This window comes from Myotis yumanensis, unplaced genomic scaffold, assembly GCF_028538775.1.
Source record: "Myotis yumanensis isolate MYYU_CA2020_CCGP unplaced genomic scaffold, mMyoYum1.0.hap1 SCAF_10, whole genome shotgun sequence".
NCBI classification, from domain to species: Eukaryota; Metazoa; Chordata; class Mammalia; order Chiroptera; family Vespertilionidae; genus Myotis; species Myotis yumanensis.
This window is the reverse complement of record NW_027223761.1, coordinates 2630319-2656679: the sequence shown is the minus strand read 5'-3', so window position 1 is coordinate 2656679 and position 26361 is coordinate 2630319. Positions and strand designations below refer to the sequence as shown.

The 26361-nt window shown below is 54.4% G+C and overlaps 1 protein-coding gene across 1 annotated transcript; it reads right to left on the bottom strand.

Annotated features, from left to right (window-relative positions):
- Positions 1 to 1006: 1006 nt before the first annotated feature.
- DDB1 (damage specific DNA binding protein 1) lies at positions 1007 to 26262 on the bottom strand. Its single transcript, XM_070427242.1, has 27 exons — positions 26056 to 26262; positions 24756 to 24904; positions 23635 to 23751; positions 23042 to 23263; positions 20427 to 20541; positions 19663 to 19760; positions 18522 to 18680; positions 17659 to 17742; positions 17016 to 17132; positions 16359 to 16461; positions 12879 to 12954; positions 12678 to 12786; positions 11349 to 11527; positions 11105 to 11268; positions 10922 to 11029; positions 10589 to 10796; positions 9520 to 9615; positions 9316 to 9427; positions 8320 to 8443; positions 7865 to 8029; positions 7084 to 7178; positions 4248 to 4418; positions 3819 to 3928; positions 3440 to 3609; positions 3186 to 3288; positions 2226 to 2349; positions 1007 to 1705 (listed from the first exon to the last, which is right to left on the bottom strand). The coding sequence occupies exons 1-27, from the start codon at positions 26114 to 26116 to the stop codon at positions 1622 to 1624; spliced, it is 3423 nt and encodes a 1140-aa protein (XP_070283343.1). The 5' UTR covers positions 26117 to 26262; the 3' UTR covers positions 1007 to 1621.
- Positions 26263 to 26361: the final 99 nt, after the last annotated feature.

Below are 26361 nucleotides of genomic sequence, written 5' to 3'. Positions count from 1 at the left end.
GCCTTCCTGGCCGGGGCACCTTGGGGTCCACCGCCCACCCAAGATGACCTTTCCACCCCCTGGAGGATGCTGCGTGCCCGCCTCGGCAGATCAGGTCCCTGGCACGGGCAGGCCTTCGCAATTCAAACCCAGCCTTGAAGGATTCAAGGCACAGTGCTGAGTTTCAAGTTCAAACTGTGGTTTTGAGAGATGCTCATCATTTTTTCCCTTAAGACCTTGTGTGTGCTCACACCCACGCCCGGGGAGCCCGGGAGAGTAGGGGAAGGGCAATGGCGCAGGAGCGCCCCGAGGCCCCCAGGCAGAGGTGCTTCCTGGCCTTTTCCTTTCCCACCAGAACCTCTCAAAACCACAACTTCCCTGAACTGTATCAAAGGCTGGTCTTAAAGGAGCCGGCCAGTTCGCCTGGGACCAACCGACTCCACGTGGGGACAGAGCGGCCTTTATTCCCACTGGATCGCTGGGGGAGATGTGGGCCCAGACACTGACCCACTGAGCTAAAGACAGGCTCTGTTTGCTGGACAGAAAGGTGAACCCCAAGTATGTCCTACACTTGTATTTTCAAACCAAAGGACATACAACTAGAACCCAAAGGGCACGTGCCCACAGGAGGCTGAGAGGTGCGTGAGGAGCTGCTTGCCCGTGGCCTCGGAGCAGTGTCGGGGGCCCGTCGTGGGAACTGCATCTGGCTGTGAAACGATGTCGGGAAAGGCAGCCCAGCAACCCCCAGGCCCAGCAGGCGACTAACAGGCAGCTGGGATGCCAATGGTCACCGGCCACAGGTAACCAGACCAGGGAATCAAAAACCTGACGCCATCACCTTAGAGCTCACGAGGCTAAGGAGGTGCAGATGTCTCCTTGCTACTTGAGAGCTGAAGAGACTTGTCCGGCAGCAACGGCAAGTGACTAGCAGCTGCCATCCAGGTGGGGAGTGAACTTGGGGAAACTGGACACAGTGTGACCAGGATGCTGGACTGGCGGGCAGCAGGAAGAAAAGCAAAAACACATGGATCTTTCCTCTTAGACTCTACTTTATTTGGTAAACTAACCACCAATCACGCCCGCCCACCTCCTCTCTGAAGAAGGCAGTCAGCTCCCCACACACAGAAAGGCTGTGGTTTGGGGACCAACCACCATCTCCGATTCTACACGCAGGCAGCCCCGGGCTGGTGGTCAGGTCTCCAGACCAAAGCTCTCAGAGGCAACAGACGGAAGTAAAAGGAAGCCCTCACTTCAAAGACAATGAACCCTCCCGCCCTCCTCCCTGTCCCACGGCCCCCCACACCCCAACCTAAATAGAGATAGCAGAGGACAGCGCATGAGCGTGACACACACAGCTTCCCTTCGGCCACGGAGCGGCACCCTCACCACCAGGCCTGTGGCCGCAGTGGGGCTGGAAGCAGGTGCGACGTTAAAAACCAGGGAGGGAGGCCTTCAGCTTCGGCCACGCCCCGGTGTCCGGGAGCTGGTTTAGTTCTAAGAACCCCCACGTCCACAGTGACTGTGGCTTCTGGGACTGCGGCTTAGGGAAAGGCTTCCCGTGGCCGAGAAGACAGCGGCGGGGGAGGGGAGACGGAGGGCAAAGCCTTCCCAGAGGGTCTGCGAGCGGGAGCCCTGCCCTTGGCTAATGGATCCGCGTCAGCTCCTCCACCACCTTGATCAGGTCGTCCGCTGTGGCCTCTCGCTTCATCCCGCTGCCGTCGTCGTACTGCGGGAGGGAGGAGGACGGTGTGCGGGCCGCGAGGGGCTCTCCCCCTGGGGAGGGCATGCCTGGCAGGGAGCCCTCAGAGGCCCACACCTCTCCCTTGGGGTACAGCCCAGCAGGTCTACTGACCACGAGCCTGGCTCGGAGCTGCCGCCTGGGGGGACATTCTGCGCTTCCAGGATGGACCCAGAGGCACCATCTCCAGGGAGCAATACCCCAACTGCAGCACTGGGGGCACCTCTTCCCGGGGGCATTCTGGCCCTGCCTCCCTCCCGTGGGTCTGCCAGAACCCCAATGCGCCCCGAGGTGCCCTCGTTGCTAAAGCGCCTGGTGAGGACCCAGGAGGCGAGCCCAGCTACATCTCCCGTCCTCAGACTCCACTCCCCGGGCAGCAGGAGAATGAATACATACAAGGGGCCCCGGGTCTCTGGGAAGTGAGGAGGGAGGCGCCGGAGCTCAGCGGTCCCAGCGTGCCCTGCAGCGGACTGTGAGACAGCCCAGGGCGGGACACCGCGCAGCTCACCTGAAGGTTTGCCACCACCTCCTGCATCTTGGGCCGGCTGATGTCCAGGAAACTCTCAATCAAGTCCCCGTCGATGAAGCCGGTGGCCGGTTCTGTCTTCCGCTCCGTGTGAAAGGACCTCCAGGTGGAGGGAGTTAAGGAATGTGCGTTACATGGAAACGCCCTGACCTCAGTCACGCCCTCTGCTCAGGCCACAAGCTGACCATCGGGACGCGAAGAGGAAACAGACCCGCCTGGGAGCCTCATTGCTTTCTGGACCATCTCGGAATGAAAGACCCGGAAAAGCATTACCTGCTCCAACGGCTCTCAACAGGGTGATCTTCAAACAACGTTTTCAAAGTACAGCTCAGGCTGCAGCGCAGAGCCTGGAGGGTGGTGCTCACAGCGCTGCAGCACGGTGGGCTGTGCGCGCCTGGGAGCCCCTTCTCCAGGCCCAGCCGCATCTGCACCACTCAATCCACTAGGCTCGGTGAGACAAGGCCTGCCCCAACCTACACCTCAGCCCTTCCCCGGCTACAGCTGGGCCACACGGCCTCGTCACAGCACGACCAATGCCACAGACTCAGCAGGAGCCCCCAAGCCCCACCTCACCCCCCCGCTTCTTTACTTTTCCCAGCTCCTGCAGCCTCTCTAGCAAGGGTCCTCAGACACCACTGCCCCAACAAGATCTCTGAAAGGAGGTTTCTATGTTGTCACAGAAAATGACTGTTTGACATGCGATGCCAGCAGGGCCAGAGGCAGGCACGTTTCAGGGACATAAATGTAGGTTTCCAAGGTGAACCAGGTGACGCTGGGTATTTACACTATTCTCCCTCCTGTGTGCCTGGATTTCCTGTGAGCTAAAAGGGCCGGTCCCACAGGAGCCATTAGGGTTCTTGGACAGCAGTGTCCAGAGCAGCTGGGTCAGGCCGCTCTCCCTGGGCGGGGCGTGCTGCTCAGCGGGCTCCTCGGGAAGGATATAAGGAGTGCTCGATCTTGCCCACGCTTTTGATGACTTTATTGAGCCGGTTCTGCATGTCCAGCAGGAGGTTGTACCAGCTCTCGGACAGGGAGGTGACCAGCCCTGCAGAGCAAAGGGAGCCCTGAGCTGCAGAGCCGGCGTGGGCAGAGGGCAGCCCGCTCGCCGCGGCCTCCGCTGCCCATGCCCGCTCCATGCTCTTCCCTCTGAGCGGCGACCTGCGAGGCTGGGCGGGAGCCCCAGCAGGTGCGCTTACCAATCATGCCGTTGACCGTGCCGAAGAGCACGGAGCCCTGCGTGGGCGTGGACGTCTCGCCGAGGTTCTGCATGACCAGGGAGCCGTGGCAGAAGACGTTGACGAACTCGCCCAGGTGGAAGAGCCCGACCTCCTGGAGGTGCTGCCGCTCCTCGTCGGTGGTGGCAGCGCTGAAAGGCAGCGCGACAAACTCACCACCCTCAGCCCCTGTGCTTCCCGGGGCCCCACAGCCCGCAGCACAGGGCTGGGTCCCAGAGGCTGCCTGTGGCCTTGTTCTCTCAGGAAGAGCCTGGACTCTGGAGGAACCCGCACCTGAGGGGCCCTGTGTCCTCCCCACCACAGGCCGGGCCCAGCCCCTACCCCCACGGCTGTCACCCACCTGTCCTTCTGACACACGAACAGGTTAAAGGCGTTCTCAGCTCCCAGGAAATTGTCATCGTCCAAGATTTCCACAGCGCTCATCCAGTTGGGGTTAAAGTCCCGCGCAATCTGAACACGAGCGGGTGCAGACGAGAGAACAGTCAACAGAGTGCGTGGAGCCCGCGCTGGACCCGTCTTTTGGCCAGAAACCCAGTCTGCCCCGAGGAGGCCCTGCCCGGGCCTAGCAACGGCCACTCTGGAGGTTCTCCCTGTCTCTGCCGACGCAGCCCACTGGCTGCAATTACCCAGAAACGGAGATGCTCACGGTTCGGGATGGGGCTGCAGGACGACTTCACTGCAGGAGGTGCCCTCCAGGGAACACGTTCCTGTCCCCCGGGGCTGCCTGCCCCTCGCCAGGGCCCCGCTGAGCGAGGCCTGCACCCCGTACCTCCTCGAAGTTGCCCTCCATGGGCTTGTAGGCGAGCAGCAGCACGGAGCGCATGAGGTCGCCCACCAGGATGAAGTCGCCCTTGGTCTTCAGGTAGAGCGCCATGATGTTGTTGTAGTGGTTACACTCAGTGCGCAGCTCCTTCTCCGCGGTCCACTCGTACAGCCGCACCTGGGGGGGCACCGTGCCCGCTCACAGGACTGTCCTGCCTGTCCTCGTCCTCCCTCTCAGCCCGGCACCAGGGCATGTGGGCCATGAAACGGCCTGCCGAGGGCGTGCATAAACATGCCAGCATCTATATTTATGAGCTACGACAGCAGCGAGCACCTCAAACTGATACCAAGTTTCCCTTTACATAGAAAAGGAGCATAAAGACAAACGCTGAGTCGGCAATAATGCCAGCACCACTATGAAGACGACAAAAGATGGTTTCCTGTGACTGAGTTTGGTGGCAGACTTGCAGAATGTTCTAGAAAGAAGCTCCATCTCCAACTTCGCCATCAGAAAGGAACAAGGTAGCCTCCCAAAAATCCGCCTGTTCCAAACCTTTCTCAAACACGTCCGTTCCTGGAACCGGGGACGTGAGCCCGAGAGGGAAATGAATGGGAAAGTGAACCGCCTCGCGTAACAAAGGCTCCGCACTCCTGAGCAGGGGTTTCCTTCTCCTCCACTCAATGCTGCTGCCGTGACAGCCACATCTCCGAGAGAATGAAGATGCTTTATCATCGGCAGACAGACATCTGGCAGAACCCAGGCTGAGAGACACTCAGCTCCCGGGAGAAGCCGCCTGGCAGGCGGTTCCAGGTCCTGGGGCCCCACCTCCGGCCTCTGCACAGGAAGGACAGGATGTACGAGCCATGATTTCTTGGGATGTGGCCAAAGAACCCTCGCTCCACAGGGGTGGCCTCCAGGAGTCATTCATAACTACAGTGGCTACCACCCTCCATCAGCGGGGCCAAGGGGAGGCCTTGCGGGGCCTCCACACCGCCGCAGTGGCGTGAAGAAGGGGCAAGAGCGCGACACACCCCTCCCTCTCTATGGGCCACGGAGACGGTCAGACACCAAAACCCAAGACCCCCTCAGCCCAGGTTCTAGACCTCGCTGTTCAGTACGGTGGCCTCGAGCCACACACAGCTACACGACAGCTGGCATGCGGCCAGCCCCAGATGAGATGTGCTGTCATCGTAAAACACACCAGGCTCCGAAGCCTTAGTATGAAAAAAGGAAAATATCTAATAATCTTTATATTGTCCCATGTTGAGTAATACTTTGAATCTACTGAGTTAATAAAATGCGTTACTAAACTTAACTTCACCTGCTGCTTTTTGCTTTTATTTGCATGGCTTCCAGGAAGTTTACAATTACACACGTGGCTCCTGTGGCATTTGAGACGGCGACGTACTCGACAACAGCTCCCAGCCGGGGCCCCAGCGCAGTCCCGCTCCCCCTGGAGCCGCTGTCACTAGGCCCGGCGACCTGCTCTCTGGCCAGCCCCTTGTGGCTCTAACGGAAACGTAGACCTTTTCCTAGGGCCCTGGGCCCTCTCAACTGGCTGTCTTTCCTCCCATTGTCCCTCCAAGCACCTCGCCTGCCCTTTCAGACTCTACCACCTCCCCCTACAGGCACCAGGCCACTCCCATCTCCACCCCCCTGCTTGCTCTCTCACATACAACAGTCCTGTAATTCTTGGTCCTCTAGCATCCACACAAAGAATATCTTTCCAATACCTTGACCTCTGACCTTATCTGACCCCCCTTAGAGCCTGTTGTTAAAAATAACTCGAGAGTGCCCTTTGCGCAGGTCCTTTCCCCAGCTGCCCAGAGCCCCCGCCAGCCGCTCACAGCGCCCTCTCAGCGTCCCAGCGGCAGACAAGCGCGCAGTGCTCCCTCACTGGAGCGCTGAGTGTCCTGCGGTCCCGTCCTTACCTTTGCTCTCTCCCCCTTTCCCACCAGACGCCTTGAGGGGTTCCCAATACTCCTCGCCCCTGCAGAACCCTCTTCCTCAGGTTCCCCTCCTCCCACCTCTCACCCTAAGTCGCCCCCGACCCCCACGCTGCCAAAGCCAACGGCCAGTTCCAACCCCAAGGTTCCCTGACGCGCGGGCAGCACGTGCAGTTTACCAGCCCCCTCCTGGTTTCACGTGATTCCATCCAGACCCGCTGCCATCGCCAGCCCACCGCTCGCCTGGCTCCGCCTCTCTCATCCAGCTCCTACCGACACCCTCACTCAGATGACAGCGGACACCGAACCTCTGGTGCCGCCACCGCACGGAAGACACTGATTCAGTCTCTGCCCCGATTCCTAAGCGATAGGGTGTCAGAAGCACCTTCCCCGGAGCCCCAAGCCCCTCAGAATTTCCTGGGTGAGGAGTCTTGTTCTAGTAAGGCCATTCCTGGGGACTCCTGGGTAGTGTCAGGATGGGGTGGTCACTCGGAAGACTAGAAGCTTGGAACTTGCAGTCCCCCCCTCCTCTGGGGAGGAAGGGGCTGGAGACCGAGTTAATGCCCGTCGTGCCCACAGGATGAAGTCTCCACAAAAACCCGACGTGCAGGGTCAGAGCCCTCGGCTGGTGAGCACACCCCACCACCATGAGGACAGCGGCTCTGCACACAGGACCCTTCTGAGCAGGGCCACTCACCCGGCTCAAACCCACGTGCACTGCAGATCTGATGCTCCTACGGTTCACATAACCACGCCTCCCAGACCCCCAGCTCCCCCTCCCCTCTCCCCTCACTGCTTTATCGTTAGCACTGGACACCCCCCCCAGGAAAGCGGGGAGACAGCCTGTGGACAATGTGTGCAGCCGGGGGAGGACCGCCCCGAGTGGTGGGCCTCACCGTGCTGTTGATGCTGGCCAACAGCTTCCCGTTAAATTCCACCATGGAGTACACGGCCCCTTTCACTTCCTTCTCAGCCACAGTCTGCAGTTTTCCTGGGGGAGGAAGAGATACTCTTGAGCCTCCCCTTGATGAGCCCACACTAACTAACCAAAAGGCAACTGTGATGCCCCCTCCGGCTCTAAGGCCTCCGACAGCAGGAAACACAGCCAGTGCAGACTGAGGGGAACCACCACGGAAGGATGAGCCTCAAGGTCATGTGCAGTGACTCCAGACAGCGTCCCCGAGCTGCCCGCCTGGTGCACAGCTCTCTCAGGAGGGAGACGAATTCCATCGCATTCACCTGTCCCAAGGTTTCTGGGCTGAAAGCTAGTCTTTAGGACCTTATGAGGGGAGTGGCGGGGTGGGGGGGGGGGGGGACGGACGCGTGAAGATACAGGACTGAACACGACGCCTTGAAGCGGGAAAGAAGTCCTACATTGAGCAACCAGGATGCATCTCTTACTCAAGCCACTAGATGCTCCTCCCCCGCACCCACCTCCCCCCTCCTGCCTTTCCAAGAGCAGAAAAGGAAGCAGCACGTGCGAGTGTACATGCCGCGGCTCATCTACTCCAGAACGCATTCAGGCGACAGCGTGAGAGGAGGGGATAGAGTGGCTCATGGCGCAACGATGAACACCGTTTTCCTGCTGCTTAGCTGAGGCTCTGAAACCTGGACAGTCTGCTTCCTTTCAGAGCCTCAGAGCCTCAGAGCCTCCGAGGCTGCAGACCGTCCACTTACCATCTGAATACTGAAACACCACAATCCGACCCTGCTTGGGCTCCGCCTCTTCCGGGTACACCATGGCTGTGCCCACAATGAAGTAGGTGTTGGGGTCTTTGCCCAACTTGCAGGAGACCAGGCTGAGGGCATACTCGTTCTGCAGAAACTGGTGGGCGTGGAGCACTGGAAGGAGAGGGAGAGGGTGACGGCGACGGTCCCACGCGCAGGCAGCCCTGCACTTCCGAGGCTCGCAGCGCGGCTCCGGGCAGCCCCGGTGGTGCCAGTGCACGCGCCCCTGCTGCTCCTGTCTCCAGACTCCCTCGCCAGCCTGCGCTGGCCTGAGGCCCCGCCCCTCCTGCCTTCTCCTCTGAGGATGGCCTAGCACAGCGCCCATCAAATCCTGAAATACATCAGGACCCAGGCCGCCTCGTTTAGGGAGAAGCAGGTACAAAATGACAGAGAGCTCGTGTCACCTTCGAAGGTGTGCTGGTCGATGATGAGGAGGTTGTGCACCTCCACCTCTTCGCCGAAGGAGGTCTCGTGAGGGGCTGTGCTGCTGGAGAACAGCTTGCTGGAGCTGACGCTGCTGGACAGGGCCTGGGGACAGAGGCACACTCGTTACCCGGAGCAGACCGTGCTGGGAGCGTCAGGCCTGGGCCGACGGGACCGGGGAGAACTCTGGAGGTTGGCAGCTCGAGTGGAACCTGAGGAGCCGTGGGCTTCGGAGGCCATGGGGACGAGGACAGGGATCTGAATTCCCTCTGGAATTGACAGCGGTCCTGACAGCACAGGAAGCTGAGGGCCAGGAGAGATCACGAGGACAGTGACCCACATCCATCGGGCCCAGCTGAGGAGGAGCCTAAGGAAGCGGACTCCACCTCTCCCAATGGGAACAGCGGGGACACTTCCAACAAAAGGAAAACGGAGGACCTTCCATCGGATTAGGGAAGAAGCCCTATCATAGGTGTCTGGGAGCAAGAAAGGCAGAGAGCCCCTGGAATGAGACGGTCAGCCAATCTCTCACTAAGTGCAGTTCTGGAACGTCCTATCGCTGGCACTCACAGATGAGAAAAAATGAGGTCAGCAGCTAGCACCGCAGCTCGAAGCGAGCTCCGTCAGACTCCACTCCCATGCTCTCGGCTATCATGCTACGCTGTCCCCCACTACGCACACCCCACAAAGTACACAACGATGAGAGAAGCATTACTCATCCTGCAAAGCTACCGAGCAGCAAAGACACTGACAGCCACCCGTACCCCAAATTCTCACCCCTGCAGTGAGGAAGCCCAATCCAGCTCCTGCCTGTGTTATATGTAAAGTTTTACTGGGGCCCAGCTGTGCCCACCTGCTGCCCATGGTACTCTCCCACAGGCAGAGTGGAGTAGTGACTGAGACCATAGGCCCTGCAAAGCTGAAAGTAAGAAGTCTGCCCCTGCTCTCACCCCTCTTTCTGTGTCCACTGCCCTCACCTGGGTGCTGGCACTCGGCCTCAGAGCGGTTGTGCCCCCACTCGAGTCCTGAACTTCGATGCGGCTGGAGAGGACCCCAAAACACTGGGACACCTCCTGATAGCAGATCTTCCTGCAGAGCAAGCGCAGAGCAGGGCCGTCAGAGCGGAGCCTCCACCCACCCACTCCCGGGCCGCCCTCCACTCCGCCCACGCCGCGCCTCACCGCGGAGACTCATAGAGCGGAACCGTGCGGATGTGCAGCTTCTGGATCTCATCGATGGTGCCGATGGTGAGGGTGCTGTTGTTGGCCAGTGCCAGGCTGGAAAGAGGGTCTGGGTTAGTGAGGAGACTCGAGGAAGGACAGGATGCCAGGAGGGAGCCCCACAGGGAGGAAACCAGGCAGAACCGCACCGGCTTCCTCCAGGGCAGTGGCTCTCAGCTTTGAGGCTTAGGCTCAGAGCGCCTGGGGAGACTTCACAATCCGGATGCCTGGTCCTCCCAGGAGGTTCCACTTAATTGGTCTGGGTGGGCCTAGGCCAGTGATGGCGAACCTATGACACGCGTGTCAGAGGTGACATGCGAACTCATTTTTTTGGTTGATTTTTCTTTGTTAAATGGCATGTAAATATATAAAATAAATATCAAAAACGTTAAGTCTTTGTTTTACTACAGTTGCAATTATCAAAAAATTTCTATATGTGACACGGCACCAGAGTTAAGTTAGGGTTTTTCAAAATGCTGACACGCCGAGCTCAAAAGGTTCCCCATCACTGACCCAGGCTGAGGTTTATGAGCTTTCAATTTAATGCTCACAGCACTAGAATCTACAACAGAGATTTCAACAGCAACTCTGCCGAAGGGCTTGCTAAACCCGATTGCTCCCCCAAGAAACACCCTAGCATTTCCCACGCGTTCCCAGGCAGTGCTGAGGCACTGGTGGGGCCACGCTTATGAGCTCCGCTCTAGGGAACTACACATGATCTCTAAAGCTGCGGATTAAATAAATAAAAAATGAAGCTGCGGGTTAGTCATCTGAAGCACCTGAGGTTTCCTGAGAATAAAGATCCTGGGGTCCAACCTCAGATGTGCTGAATCAGAATCTGAGAAGGAATCAAAAACCTGTACTTTAAAAGCTCCCCAGGTATCTCCATGGGTAGCCAGATTTGAGCGCCTCTGCTCTGCCCTTCCCATTCCGCTTTGTCCGGACTGACGCTGCGGAAGGGCGCAGGGGAGGGGTCTGAGGAAAACACCATGATCCTCAATCCCGGCTCCTGCTGCAGAAACAGGCTCACCTGTCAGGGTAGCCATCGGAGTTGAGCGGACACATGTAGTTCACTTCCTTGAGGTTGACATTAGAGAAGACCAACTTGTGGTTGCTGCTGTAGATGACAGTGGGGCGGTCCGAGCAGGCGAAGACGTTGGTGGTAGAAAGAGACCGGAAAGTCCTCAGCACCGTGGGCTGGGTGCCCAGGGTCACCTTCTTGCGGTCGCTCAGCAGGCCTACAGACAGCACCGGAGAAGGGAGGAAAGGGACAGGGCGACAGCTGAGCTGGGCAGGTCCACAAGCAGCACCTTCAGGCTACGAGGCGGCAAGTCCAGCCTCACTGGCAAAGTGCTGCTCTCACCTGTCTCGATGTTGAGCCCGAAGTAGAACAGCGCCCCGTCTCCCAAGGCACAGAGGAGGTAGTGGCTGCTCTCGAAGGTGGTCATCAGGATGGAGCGGGGAATGATCTCTGTGCGGAAGGGGGACATTCAGTTATCGTCCCACATCTGCCCAGTCCCAAGCCAGGTCCCTAAAAGGTCCGTACCTCCACCCAGCATCTCTTTGTGCAGCAGCTCAAAAGAGGGCAGCTTCAGGATCCGGGCCGAGATGTCTGTCCAGAGGCCAATGGCACAAAGAGGGGACAGCCCATTGCTGTCCCCTAAGGGGGTGATGTCCAAGCAGGCCACTTCGTGTTCCATCTCTGTGTGGCTGAACAAAGAGGCAGATGGCAGAGGGAAGCAGCCAGGAAGAAAGGAGAACAGGGAGGGAAGGGCAGACAGAGAGCGCACCTGATCTGCCGGAGCTCCTGCGGGTGGATCTGCAGGTAGTAGAGCGCCCTGCCCACGGCGACCACCACCTGGCTGCTGTTGCAGGAGGCCACGCTGATGTTCTTGCCCTGCGGCTCCTTCCACTCGCTGACTAGAGCTTTGGGGTCTTGAGACACCAGCCTCACGGAGGCAGACGTGATCTAGAGGAAGAAAAGGGATGTCTCCGAGGACTGGCAGCTCAAAAGGTGAGGTGGGGTGAAATCAGAGAGCATCTGGGTCACTCCAAACATAAAAAGATTGCGGGGGACGAGGGGGCGAGGCTCAGCAACCAGGCTCTCCAGGATAACCAATGCCCAGAGGCTCTCTGACCCCCACAGCAGGGACATTTAGAAGAGCTCTGATTCTAGTAACTAATACATGGGAAGTGCTGCCAATAATCATATATGGATGGTAGCACTATGACTAATTGTTTTTCTTCTTTGTGCTTTTCTCTATTTTCCCTATAAGTACCCTATATAATAAAAGGTTAATCTGCAAATTGTCCCCATGGGTGGGAGTTTGACCCCCCCGGGAGTTAGACGTGTGCTGACCACCAAGGGACAGCATGGAACATGGTGGGTGTCAGCTACGCAGCGCTGGCAGCCCTGACCGACAAGAGCAGGACCGCAATGGATGGTGGAGGTGAATGGGCGGCACCAGGCTAAGGCAAGTGTGAGCGAGGCCCCTGATCGCCCCGCAGTTGCCGTCTGTGGGGTGACCGGAAGGGTGATCAGCAAGTGGGTGGCACCAAGCCAAGGCAGGTGCAAGCGGGGGCCCCGATTGCCCCACCAGTCACCCCACAGATGGTGACCAGTGGCGGCAGCAGCAAGGGGCAGGGCCGGCAAGCATGCAGCACCAGGCCAAGGCAGGTGCGAGCAGGGCTCCCCAATCACCCTGCGAGTCACCCCAAAGATTAGCCCTGATTGCCGGCCAGGCCTAGGAACCCTACCCGTGCATGAAATTTCGTGCACCGGGCCTCTAATGTATTAATATTATGAGGAAAATGTGTGTCTCAGAAGACAGGGTGTAAGTATTAAGACAGTAACCCTCAAAATATATATATTAAGATCCCAGTCTATAAAAGATAATGTGAATAAACAATATACACACATTTACAGAGGAAACAAAGTTAAAAGCAACAACTCCAAAGTGAAAAGCTGTTAAATTGTTATCTCTGAGTATTGGGTTACGAAGTAATTTAATTTTTTTCTAGCCCTTTAACATTATTTTTAGAGCCATAAGCATGGACTGCTCTGTACTGCACTTGAGGTCAAATTCAAGGACACGGGACCCGCCCCTCTCAGTCATTACCTGAATCAGCTGCTGATGAGCCACGTTGCCGCAGAAGAAGGTCTGCTGCTCGTCCACAAACCCCGTCAGCTCTGTCTCCTCCACCTCCTCTCCGTTCAGCATGAGGACCCTGCAGGGGAAGGAGCCTCGGTGAGCCGGACCAGCTCCCCCCGCCCCGCTGCCTTCTCAGGAGCGCCTGGAGCCGGCGCGGGCTCCTCTTACCTTGTCTGGCCCACAAAAGAGAGCACCAAAGTGTCATCAGTCTCCCGGGTAGGATCAGACCGCAGGGGCCACAGGCCTGGAACAAAGATCAAGGGTTAAGACGCACAGCACAGACCGACACTGTGAGGAAGGGGCAGCTGTCCCCACGGGGAGAGAGGAGAATCTGGAATCAGTCGGGAGTTGAAACACACAGTGTTCCCCCTGGTATTAACTCTGAAGAAGTCAGACACTCCAAGACAGTGTTGAGCCTGCCACATTAAAGTTTCTAACTTGATTTCAGATAATACATTTGCATGATTCAAAATCGAATTTATTTTTAAAAAATATAACAGAAGTCTCACTCCTTTAACCCTCCCTCCAACCCATCCTTCAAATAAGTCACAAGAATAGCTTCGAGCCTGACCAGTGTGGCTCAGTGGTTGAATGTTGACCTATGAACCAGGTCACGGTTCAATTCCCAGTCAGGGCACATGCCCGGGGTGTGGGCTGTGTCCCCAGTGTGGTGAGAACAGGAAGCAGCTCGTCAGTGATTCTCATCATTGACGTTTCTATCTCTCTCTCCCTTCCTCTCTGAAATCAATAAAAATATATATTTTTTAAAAGAATAGTTTCTGGTTTGTCCTTCCAATTTACTTAATTAAATTTATTGAGGTAACATCGGTTAATGATTCAACTTTATTTTATAACTTAAGGAAACAGGTAAACACTGTATTATAAGCAAATACAAATAAAACGGCCCATTACATGCTGTTGTGCATCCTGCTTTCTCGTTATATGCCAAGCCCTTATCAGAGCAGAGCAGTTCCTTTTGTTGGCATCTGCACGGTACTGAACGATGAGGCTGTACCAGTTTACTAGGAAGTCCATTGCTGGACACCTTTTCAGTGGACTTTGCTGACACACACGCCACGAAGAATAACCTGACGCCGTTGTTTCTGCTACAGATGAAGGCCTGTGGGCAGACGCCCAGCACGGGGGTTCCAGGTGAATCACTCACTGCGGCTGCTGCTGGGGAGCATCGCTAATGAGCACACGTCCCTCACAGCCTCACCAACAGAAGGTGTGGCCGAACTTCTGGGTTTTGGTCATCTGGCGAAGAATGATATCCCTATTTTGTTTTGATTTGCATCTCTTTTAATACAAAGTGAGGCCTGTTACTGTCCATTCATGTCTTTTGCCAAATCGAGGACAGGAAATCTGGTGCTCTTTCTAGAAGGTTTTTTTTTTTTATAAATTAGGGAGATTGGGTCTTTGGCTAAAAAATAACATGTTTTTAACCAGTTTGCCATTTCTTCTAACTTTACAATGTTTTGTCTTCATCATGTAGGAGTGTTTTATTTTTCTTATTGAATTTAACAATCTTTCTTTTTAGCTCCTGTACTTTGAGTCATAGTCTAAAAGACCTTCCCACTCCAAAATCAGGAAGGAATTCACCAACTTTCGCGTTTAGCTTTGTATGGCTTCATTTTTCACATGAAGTCTTTGCTCTGTTTAGATTCCAGCGAAGTGCACACTGTGCAGTATGGGTCCCACCGTATCTTTTCCCAATGACTGTTGTCCCAATATCACTTATTAAAAAGGATCACCTCTGTCTCCGTGAACTGAGACACCGCCACCGTCATACACTAAATTCCCTCACGTATTGTTCCTTCTGGACTTCCGAGTCTGCTCATGGGACTCTACCTATTTTGTACTAAACCACACTTTCAGTTTCTTAAGTTTAATAGTATGTTTTGTTTAGTTTTTACTTTTTTTTTGGTTAATCCTCACCTGAGGATATTTTTCCACTGTTTTTTTAGAGTGAGGGAGGGAGACAGGAAGGGGGGAAGAGGGACAGAGAGGAGGAGAGAGAAACATTGACATGAGAGAGATGTATTGATTGACTGGGCCAGGGATAGAACCTGCAACCAAAGTATGTGCACTTGACCCGATATCGAACCCGAGACCCTTTGGTATGCAGGCTGGTGCTCCAACCATTGAACCACACCAGCCAGGGCTTAATAATATGTTTTAACACTTGATAAGGCTAGTCCTGCATCACTCTTCTTAAGTTTTCCTGGCTTTTCTAGTTTCTTGCTCTATTTGGACTTTGACTTGTCATCAAGGAAAAACCTACTGATGTTATTGGTACATTACATATAAAAAGTTGGAGAGAGAACAGCTTTCTAACGATTTGTAAGACCTGGCTGTATCTTTTTCATTGGAATAAGCTAGCCTTCAAGAGTACTTTAAAGTTTTATGTATAGATTTTGCACATTTTTTGTTAAACTTATTCCTTGGTATTTTACCTTTTTTGCTGCTATTGCAAATTGCCTCTTTCCCTCTATTTTACCTTCTAATTGTGTTCTTACTTTTTTAAAACAGTAACAACCTTTTATTACATATATGTGTGTGTACATATATATACACACACATATATATACACACATATACATACACATGTGTGTGTATATGTACATATACATATACATATAGTTGTTGATTACAGAGAGGAAGAGAGAGGGAGAGATAGAAACATCAGTGATGCGAGAATCACTGATTGGCTGCCTCCTACACGCCCACTAATGGGGCTCAAGCCCACAACCCAGGCATGTGCCCTCGACCGGAATTGAACCTGGGACCCTGCAGTCTGCAGGCCAATGCTCTATGCACTGAGCCAAATCAAGGATTAATTGTGTTTTTAAATGGAAGTTATTGATTTTAGTACATTAATTTTATAACCTGCCACCCTAATGAATCCTTATTGCCTACAATTTTTCAGTTGATTCTCTTGGGTTTTGCAGTTATATGACCTCTTCCTCTCTAATTCATAAACCTCTATTTCTTTTCTGTTCCCATCACGTTTCTTTATATTCTGAATTATTTCACTTTAGTTGTAGCTCATATATACAACTTTAAACTGGTTTTGCTTTCTGATTCAATCCGATCATCTTTTTCTTGTAATAGGTGAGTTTAGTCCACGTACATTTACTAATAGGGTAACAGGTACCTGATATATACACGCTGGTACCTACGTATGGTGTCAGCTCTGTCGTATTACTTTCAGTTATGCTTACTGCTTATATACTGCAGGTCTTTCGTTGTGCAGCCTTTCTTTGATCTTTTTTATTACATCAATTCTCCTGGAGGTGAAGATCTGCCTTTTGTCCTAGAAGTTATTCTCCCCTTCTATGGTCTCCTCAGTCCCCCTTCCCCTGGCGGCTGTCAGCTCCCTACACACAACATGGAATTACCCTGTAGTCTTCTCCTCCCCATTCTTCCACTTCACTATCCAATGCTGGTCAATAGCGTTCTTTTTTAAGCTTTTAGGTATGTTTCAGCGTCTACCAGGCCACTGCACCCGTGACCTTCTTTATTCTTTCCTCTTTATTCAATCTGCTTTCCTCTAGCTCTCACCCAAGTGCCTTCCCAACACGTAACAAGGACAAAGGCCAAGGTCATTCAAGTAAGATCTGCACCCTACATCCACCAAAAGGCTACCTTTGATGCCGGGTAAGTCAATGCTGGCGTGCTCGTGGATTCCAATCCCATTCCGGATGATCCGCAAGGAGCCTTCCTTGAAAGCCCCCGAGCAAGTGACCAGCTGCAGAGAGAGACAAGGTTCTATACACACACCCCCACACCCAGCGCCCGGGCCTTCATGCTGAGGCCCAGCAAGTGCATTAGCTGCACCTGGACCCAAGGACCTGACTGTGGAGCTGGGTGTGAGGCTGCAGACGTAGCAGAGGTTCTCCTCCAGTCTCCCCAACGTCCTGACAGACAGGACACCCTAGTCCAAACAGCAAAGGCTCCTGCTACTTACCCGCAAGCTCCCCCCCATCCTACCCCACCCCACCCCACCCCGGGGCCCAGTTTACTGGGAAGATCCAGGACCTGGAATCAGACACACCTGCCGTTTACTAGCTGTGGGGCCTTGGACAAGTTTCCTAGTCTCTCTCAGCCCTTCTGAAAGGGCCAAGAACCGCTCTCTCTCCGGTGCTCATGCGGTTATGATTACAGCAAGTGTCTGGCAGACCAAGATAGGCCCTGGATAAATGGTGAGGCTCTTACACGTTATCTTCAGTGCACGCTCCCCATAGGCGAGCCCCGGAGGGCACAGTCCGAGAGGGCACACCAGCTGCCCATCCAGGACCTTACCTGGCCCTGCCCCTGCCGCTCCAGGTCCACCACGCACATGTCCACAATGGGCCCCAGGTTGGTGAAGGTTTCCATGGCAACCACATAGGAGCCTTGCTCATTGCTGTCCACATTGAGCTAAGAAGGAAGAACAAAGTCAGTCCTGCAGCACGCCTAGCAGACCCGGAAGGAACGGTCTTCACCCAAAGACCCTCCCTGTGTGCCCCGGGAGGCGGCTGCGAAGGGGACCGCTGACGAAGGAACGTCTCCTACAGGCGACCCCAACCAGGCAGGGATTTCTAATGAAGCAGCTTGGACATTAGTGGAAAATGTGTGCATGCATCTTTCTGCAGAGAAGGTCCAAAATGTTCACATTCTAAAGGGGAAGCAGCCCGTTAGACCAGGACCTTCTGCAGACGGAGCTGGGTCTTGCTCATCATCACCCACGGCACCCAGCACCCGGCCCCGCACACAAGCTGCACAAACCACGAGGAGGAGAGCTCATCAAGGCAGGGCGCGCAACCGACCAAGCAGAAAGCTGAATCGTACAGGCCCAGACAGTGGTGAACGGAGGGAAGCCCGAGAGGCACTGAACACAGAGAACCCTGACGAAGCAGCAGTGAGGCCCGCGGGAAAGCAGCAGAGAGAAGAAAAGTCTTCTCACCTTCACAAGCTGGGAGTCACCAAGGCGCGACCCGACAAACACAACGCCGTTGTCCAGGTACGTCAAGCACTCAGCAATCGAGGTCTAGGCAAAGCCAACCGCAGGGAGGCATCAGGACTCCTGTGCGACCCGGACCCCGTCCTCCCCTCAAGGCTGTGCTGAGAGCACACCTGCAGCCGTGGTGCCCACCACCACCCTCCACTTCAAACCTCAGGCCACACCACACAAATGGCCCCGCTCTCTGACGTCTCCGACTTTCCATTCATCACTTCCCTAGTCTAAGGAATCTACACTTCATCTCGAAGGTGCCTGCTCCAAATGACAGCTTTAATCCCCACTTCAATCACCTCAAAACTAGCGGAAACCTCTAAAATTCACTGCCTAATCCTTAACATGCCTGGGAGCCTCCTCCCAGAAGGTAATGTAAGCATATTAGGTTAACCGTTCATTCTTCTTGCTACTTTTAGTTTCCTTTCTTTTTACGCTTGAGGTAGCGCCTGGCTGCCTGTGAGTTTCTCCACCATCTAACTCAGTGATTCCCAAAGTGGGTGCTACCGCCCCTGGTAGGTGCTGCAGCAATCCAGGGGGGCGGTGATGGCCACAGGTGCATTTGGGGGCGATGAGTAACTGCCATTAAAATTTTAAAAAAATTAATTTCCAGGGGCTGAGTAATATTTTTTCTGGAAAGGGGCGGTAGGCCAAGTAAGTTTGGGAACCACTGATCTAACTCATTCAAACACAAACTTCCACAGCAGGACTGACCATGTGTTGCTGGGTAATGGAACCCCCCGTCACAGTGGGGGCCACACTCGTGGGGTCAGTGGGCCCCCAGGAGGATGCAGCAGAGGAGGAGCAAGCCCCACCTCTCCCAGGAGCTCCACTCGGAGATCCTTGAGGGTGACGGTGCCATCCATCTGCTCCTCCTTCTCCAAAAGCAGCATGAAGAGCCGGCCCTCCATGTCCCCCAGCAGGTAACGGGAACCGTTGGGGTCCACGCGGTTGTGACACACAATCGTGCTTTGCTGCCGAGAGGGAGGACAGTCGTTAGAGATGAAGCATCTTCCACAGCCAGAGCGCAAACCACTCCCCTTCCCACCCCAGCCCCTGCGCGAGCACGCAGCCACTCGGCCAGCATCACGTGTGCTGGTGAAGTCAGAGGCGGTTCATTTTGAGGACAATTTTCTGAGGGGTCCAATACACCTGAGAGGTTTAGTCACGTGTTATTCTACGGGGAACTAGGACTAGAAAGACTAGAAAGCAGCTGTAATTATTCACGGGACTATAAATGCTACCAGAGGTTTTGTTCATTTACCCTCACTACCACTAATCACCTCCTAGCACTAATGCTACTATAGATGGTTATTTATCCTCAAGGCCTCGTTTTTATGACCTGAAGTTTTAAGGTTTGGGATGTTTATGACTAATTTTTAAACGTGTATGTAATATGCCCTGGCGGGTGTGGCTCAGTGGTGAGAGCATCGGTCCGCACACGCACACCAGAAGGCCGCAGGTTCGATTCCCGGGCGGGATGTGCGGAGGCAATCGAGGGAGGCAATCAATCGATGTGTCTCTCTCATACCAAAGTTCCTCTCTCTCCCTCTCTCCCACTTTCTCTCTCTCTCTCTCTCTCAAAAAAAAAAAAGAAGGAAAAAATATTGAGGATTAAAAAAGTCTGTATCATTTATCACTATAGTACTTTACATGACGTGAACCCTGCAAATACTTAAATTTGCAAAATTTTTCCCTTCTTCAAGTTACCCCAGCCAATCAATGGAAAGGGTAAACCTATTTTATTATTTCTCCCTCGTAGTGAGCAAGCAAGCTCTTTTTAAACACAAACAGGCAAACCTCTCTTTCCATCCCAATGACCAACACACTATCTTATACACTCAGTGAACAGACGGCAAACACCTTGACCCTCCTGACAAGTGGGGAGAAAGGAGGAGCAGGGTAAGAACGGGGGGAGAGGAGGGCGGACAGGAGGGGAAAAGGAAAGCCGCTCACCTTGATGATGGGAGGAGCGATCGCCAGGTACTTGTCCCCATTGTGGTAGGTGATGGACTCCTGCCCGATGATGATGGCCCCGCCAAAGGGCTCCGGGACTGCAGGAGAGGGGCGCGTCAGAGGGCTCTGCACTGGGGACCGGCCAGCCTGACACAGCAGGGCCCTCACCCAGTTACACGAGGCAAACCGAGACAATCGTTATTTAAAGACGTCCTAAGAGCTTTCCCTTTCCTCCTTGCTCCTGAGCGTAGCTTTCCCCATGATCAGAGCCACCATTTAGGAGCCAATCTGACTGAGTGTAAAGTTTCTCTACCAGCGGAGAAACACGGCTTCGTGCGGGGCGAGGGCCAGACCAGGGGTGCAGGTCTGGGATGCAGCCCAGGCTTTGCCAGGAGGCACAGGCGTGGGCAAGCCCCTCGGGCCCGCTTCCTCCTCTGAAGCGAAGGAGTCAGATTAGATAAGCTCTACTGGTCCCTGTCCGCTTTTAAATGTTATGCTCAAAATAAAATAACGAGACTACCATCTGCCACTCTACAAATTAATCTCAGGGTTTTATAGTAAATCCCAAATAAAAGAGAATTCTATGTTGGGGGGAAGTGAAAAGCAAGACAATCCCAAAGACGGAAATGGAGAAGGCAAAGGAGCGCGCACTCAGGCGGCACATGCTGGAGGACGCACAAGCTTCCCGCTCCGAGCTCTGCAGGAGGGGCGGGCGGGTGGGGAAGGATCGATGGGAACCGGCCCAGACCCTGAACCCGACCAACCTGCAATCACCATGGAAGCTTCCGCCTCTACGTTCTCCTGTTTCCAAGGGCCCTTATTGAACTCCTTCTCCCGCAGAGACACCTCGTAGGTTTTCACGTGCCGCCCCTGAGGGTCCTGGGGGGAAGGTGGAGTCATGAGCCTGAGGAACGGAGAGGCTCTGAGGGGACAGGTGAGCGCCACCCAGCATGACTTCCCACCACGACAGCCTTCCCGTCCTGGGATGGGCAGACTGCCACTGAGGCCTACATTACCAACAGCAACCACCAATAAACGTTTATAAATGAGAAAACATGAGCCCTAGCCAGCGTGCTCCGTGGTTAGAGCGCCATCCTGCGCACCGAAGGGTCACAGGGTCACTCAGTTCCCGGTCAAGGACACTTACCTGGGTTGCAAGTTCCATCCCTGGAGGCCACCAATCAATGTGTCTCTCTTACATCAGTGTTTCTTAATCCCTCTCCCCCTCTCCCTGCCCACCTCCCTTCCACTCTCTCTAAAAATCAATGGGAAAAATATCCTCAGATGAGCATTAACAACAATAAGAAATAAAAAAAAGAAAAAATAAAGTTGTCACACTGTACTAACCATTATAAGATACAAAGTAAATACACAGGTGTGTGTGTGTGTGTGTATGTATGTGTGTGTGTGTGTGTGTGTGTTCTACATTCATTCCTTAGCCTCAAGGAAATTACAAAATAGCTCAAGAGAAAAAATAAACCTATTGAGAAGCTAAATACATATAAATTTTAAAAATTTTCATGCTAAATTCTTAAAAGCATTCTGATGTGGGGATGGTAGGGAGAAGATAGCACATTGCTCCTCTCAAGTTAGTCAAAACCTCCAGGCCTGCCCCTGTCAACACCAGCTCCCTCCTTTTTCTGAATCATGACTCACTTTGTCCTGGAGCTATCGGTCATCTTTGCGAGATATGAGCTGGGTTTGGGGGAAGGATGGCCTCAACAAAGGCCAGACCAGGGTTTATAAGTTATGAAAGGAATTCAATGTTTTTCAGGGCAGGGACCACGCCTTAACCACTGCGACAGTTACTGAAACACTTTCCTATCTATAATAATAAAAGGGTAATGTGCTAATTAGACCGGACATCTTCCGGACGTCCTTCCTGACGAAGCCCAGGCCAGAGGAAAGCCAGTCAGGATCCCGGGTGCCCGCTGGCGGCCAGAGGAGGGAAGCCTGGGACCCGGGTGCCAGAGGGAAGCGGTGCCGGCAGCCGGGGGAAGGAAGGCCTGCTCTTGCAAGAAGCCGGGGCTGCAAGGGCTCAGCCCCTTGCACGGACCTCTTGCATCGGGCTGCTAGGAAATATATGTTGTCAAATGGAACTTTTGACACAAAAACAGGAGGTAAAGTAATTTTTAGTTGATGAAAACATTTTCCCATCAATGATTAAAGTAAGACTCAACTTCACAAAAAGTTTAACCTGAGGTTTGGATTTGGGCCTCTTGAGACACATACAGAGAACAGCTCGTTTACACTGGCGGCCCCGCGGCGGGAACATGCAGAGGCAGACTAACCAACATCACTGTTTTAAGGGCCTGATATTTACAAAACTGAAGAAGGGAGAGAAATTCTAAGTTTTTATTTCAGCTCTGACAGTTAACGCACTGTAAAGAAGAGCAGACAAAATTTCCGAAATGGCTTCAACCTTATTCCCATGACCCTTACTCCAACCAGCCTCAGAACCAGAACACTCCCAGTGGCACCAAAAAGCCTACAAATAGTGCACGTCAGCGTACGTCTAGCAAGTCACACAGCCACCAGTGCTCTCACGTCCTCACAACACACGGACTTGGGCTGCTTCCTTCCGTCACTTACTCTGCCACGTGAGTAAGATGACCTCCTGCCGTGTGGCCCTTTGCGAAAAGGCTGAGATTTTACCTAGAGACGGGCATGTTAATCCAGTGCTCTGCCACCTGCCCCCGCAGCAGATCTGCCCAGAGAACAGCTGCCCACCAGCAGCTCTGCTGAAGTTTTAAGCACAGACTAAAATAGAAGTCAAGAGCCAGCGAGTCCCCAGAAAGTGAGTGCGGAATGAAATGGCAACCTCTTCTTAGAAGACATACATGAAGCATCTCCAAGACATTTCCTCTGCTTGGGAAGGCAACTCTCAGATCGTTTCTCTTGAGTTCTTTCAATTGATTTTTTTTTAAAGAGAGGAAGGAAGAGGGAAGAACATGGCTGTGCTGCTCCACTTATTAAGACGTTCACTGGTTGATCCCGTCTGTGCTCTGACCGGGAACAAACCCGCAGCCTTGGCACATTGGGACGACACTGTAACTGAGGCAACCGGCGGGGCCCTTTCTGTTTTAATAACCCCCTAGCACGCCAGTAAGAGGCCAAGATCAAGTAGAAACTGGGTCACCCTACAAAATCTCCAAGGATTAAAACCTGCTGCAAGCCTCAGAGAGCTCGCTTCCTCCAGTCAGTACCACTGCACTCAAGTCGCAAACCCAGCCTGACCCACATCGTCCCGAACATTTCAGAGCAAATACAGTAAGTACTCCCGCCGACCCTCCTATGAAAGCCAGGCAGTTGACGTAGCGGAAATGACCCCCTACTATGCCCAACCACACAGCCTCTCCCCCTCCGCCCGGTCCAGCACCTGGTAGACAAAACAGATGGTAGGTGCTTGGCAGCCGTAGAGGAACTTGACGTCGATGACATGCAGCTCCTCCAGGCGGATGTTAAAGGCCTTGAGCTCCTTGTTGTCCCGGTCCAGGGGAATGACCTTGAAAAGGCCGTCGTAGAGCCGCAGGCCAATCATCCGGCACTCAGGGTCGATGATGCCGATGATGCCGGTCTCCGAGGGCCGGCCGATTCGGTCCTGGGAAGTGACACTGGGTCAGGGAAGAGCCTCCACACCCACAGCCACAGAGGACCCGGCACCGCCTTCCCAGGACGGGTTAGGAGGTGGTCGAACTGGGGCATCTGGGTGACACGCAGGAAACCCAGTGCCAGTGCCTGTCCTTCTGTAAAACACGGAACTCAGTGGATTCTTTCGTTTACCCCGTCCCCTGGACTCTGAGTGAACTAGAGAAGTCCTTTCTAAAAGCCCAAACCCTGAGTGCTTTCTCCTTGTTTCTCTGGTCATGGAGAGAGCTGCCCCCAGTGCTTCCATCTTCTCCATCAAATCCTGCCGGCCCCCCCCCCCCTCCCCGCTCCCAAAACTCTCCTCAGCCAGAGGCAGCCCCGCACCTGGACGTTGCCATGGGCTCGTGTGATGATGTCGATGCTCTCACCGCTCTGCTTGTACTCCAGGATGCAGGCGTTGTACTTAGCTGTCAGGATAAACAGCAGGTCCTTGCTCTCCCCCTGGAAACCAAAATTATGCTATCAAAAGAGGTTCTTTTTAAAACAGACATTCCTGGCCAGCCTGTAAGCATCATTCTTTAAGCATGCTAACTTACTTACGCACTTTTTTCTCCCTGAAGAGAAAATCTACAGTGAGTATGTAACAAACCTAAGTGCACACACTTGAAGGGTATGCGAAAGCCCAGACTGGAGCTGGAAACACCTAATCCTCACTGTCACGAATCCGCACCTCTCTGCTCTACGTCCAATGTCTTCATCTATTTCCATATCGAGCTAATTGAAATCATTCCTTTCAATCCTGAAGATGAATGCAATGACTTCTCTAATCTTCTCCAAGTATTTGGAGAAAGAAGGAAAACACGTGAATAACAATGAAGCTAAAATGGGTCTACAGTCTTATTAACACAGACCCCCACACTGTGAGTATTTTCATCAAAGAGACTGTAATTAAGATTCTGAACCCACTGCTTTCTTGTTAGGTTCATTAAGGTATAATCAAGTAATATGGTGCCTCATTAAGTAAAAACACTTGAATTATAATAACAATGTGATAACTATTAACATAACAATGAGTGCTTGCTATGTGCCAGGCCCCGTGTTATTAAATCATTTAATCTTCACACTAAACCAGGGGATTGGATACTTTTATCCCCACTTTGCAAACAGAAAATAAGGCTCTGGGAGGTTAAGTGACACCCAAAGTTAGAATTAATAAGCCAGGGCTGCCCTACTCCAGAGCCAATGCCCGGAGTCACCATGGCGACCCACCGTATGGTGACCCACATTTCCAACTGCTTCCATTTCCTCTTCTCACCGAAGTCCACTTGCTCATTTTTTCCCTTGTCAATTTCTCCCAGTCTAGGAAGCTTGTTCAAGAATATAAATTAACGCCTGCCATCCCAAAGGAGTCGTTGCTCTCCTAAGCCTTTCCCCACCCACCCCAAGCAACGACGTAACACAACCTAAGACCCTCTTCGTTGCTGGGCCCAGCCCAGAGCACGTACCTTGGGCCTGAAGAGCTCCATGACGGCGATCTTCCCGTACATGCCCACCTCCTTAACGGGCCGGAGCCCCTCCGCGGTGACCACATAGATCTCCAATCGCGTGTTCTTGGCAATCAGCAGGTTCAAGTCTTCCGCTGACGTGAAGTGTCCTGAAGGAACAGACAGATCCTCTCACTGCTAGAGCCACAGCTTCAGAATTCCCACTTAATTCATACATCTCCCAGCTCCCTCCGGCCACTCACTCCCATCTCACCAAACCCCGCACCTCAGAGTCTCACTCAGGCCGTCAGGAAAGCTGCTTCTCTGATCAGACTAAGAAAATCAGACCAGGAAACCTGGACAGGGCTCGGGGCAGCGTGACGATGACTGTGAACCCCCTCCCAGGGCTCTGCGCCCCCCACTTCCCTTTTCCTTTTGCGAGGGCCGCCTATCCTCTAATCGAGGGCTGCTGGGCCGGAGGCTGTCCGTTTCCCTTACGCCCTTACCTAAACGTCCACTAAATCTTGACCCGACAAGTAGACCGGGTCAGAGGTGCATTGTGGGAGCTCTGCACCCAAACACGGTCTGTCCGCACCCCCTGCCCGCCCAGCCGTGGACCAGGCAGCACCCTCAGCCACACTCTCACCGCTGCCAGCTCTCTGACAGCTGTTTGTTTTGGAATCATAAGGAGCATTTGCTGGGAAGTTTGAGGTCCTCATTTTGCTGAAAACCGGGTTCAAGAGGACTGATTATTCCCGGGTGCTGGACACCCGTGTTCTCAATCAACGAGGCAGACCCAGCGCGGGTCGGGCCCGCTCCCCGCCCTTCCAGCAGCGAGTAAACAACAGCCCCGGGCCAGGAGGACTCATCCCGTCCAGCTCGGGGCGGGGGCGCGGGCGAGCGCTCCCCACACCCCTCCCCGCCCCGCCCCCCGCCCCAGGCTCTCCCCAAGGCCAGTTCTACCCCCATCGCCACCGCCACGGCCCCTTCCCCCGACCACACGAGGCCCATCTCGGGGCCCCAGCAGCACCGCACGACCGACTCACACTTCGCTCTCTGTCCTCCTAGGCCCGCCCCGGTCCTCGAGGTCAGATGACCTCCCAGGACGAAAGGGGACCCCCGAAAGCAGCCCTGGAACCCCAAAAGGCGCATGCGGACACAGCCTCTTTGGAGTCGTGGGCTAGGAGGTTCCTCGGCCGCCGGCGCCCCCCATCCCCCGGGCCGGGTCCCGCCCGGCCGCCCCAAGGGTCGCGGGCCTCCCTAGGCCACGGGGGCCCCCGGATCCCGCCCTCGCCGGGGTCTCCGGCCCGGGCAGCCTCACCGGTCACGCAGCCGTTCACGGCGGTGGGCTTCTGCGCCGTGACCACGTAATTGTACGACATGTCGAGGGCTGGGGCGGCCTGTCGAGACGCGAGCGCGACGAGAGAGAGACGGACGCCGGCGGAGACACAGGGGGCCCGACCCGCGCGGCGAGCTCCACGGCCGCTGCCTCCGCCCCGCAGACACGTTGCAGCCCAGAGCGGCCGGGGCGCGGGGCATCACGGGACGGCTTCACCTGGCCTCCTGGAGGACTCACGGCGCCCCGGGCGGCCAATCAGGGGAGGCCCCGCCCCGGAGGCCCCGCCCC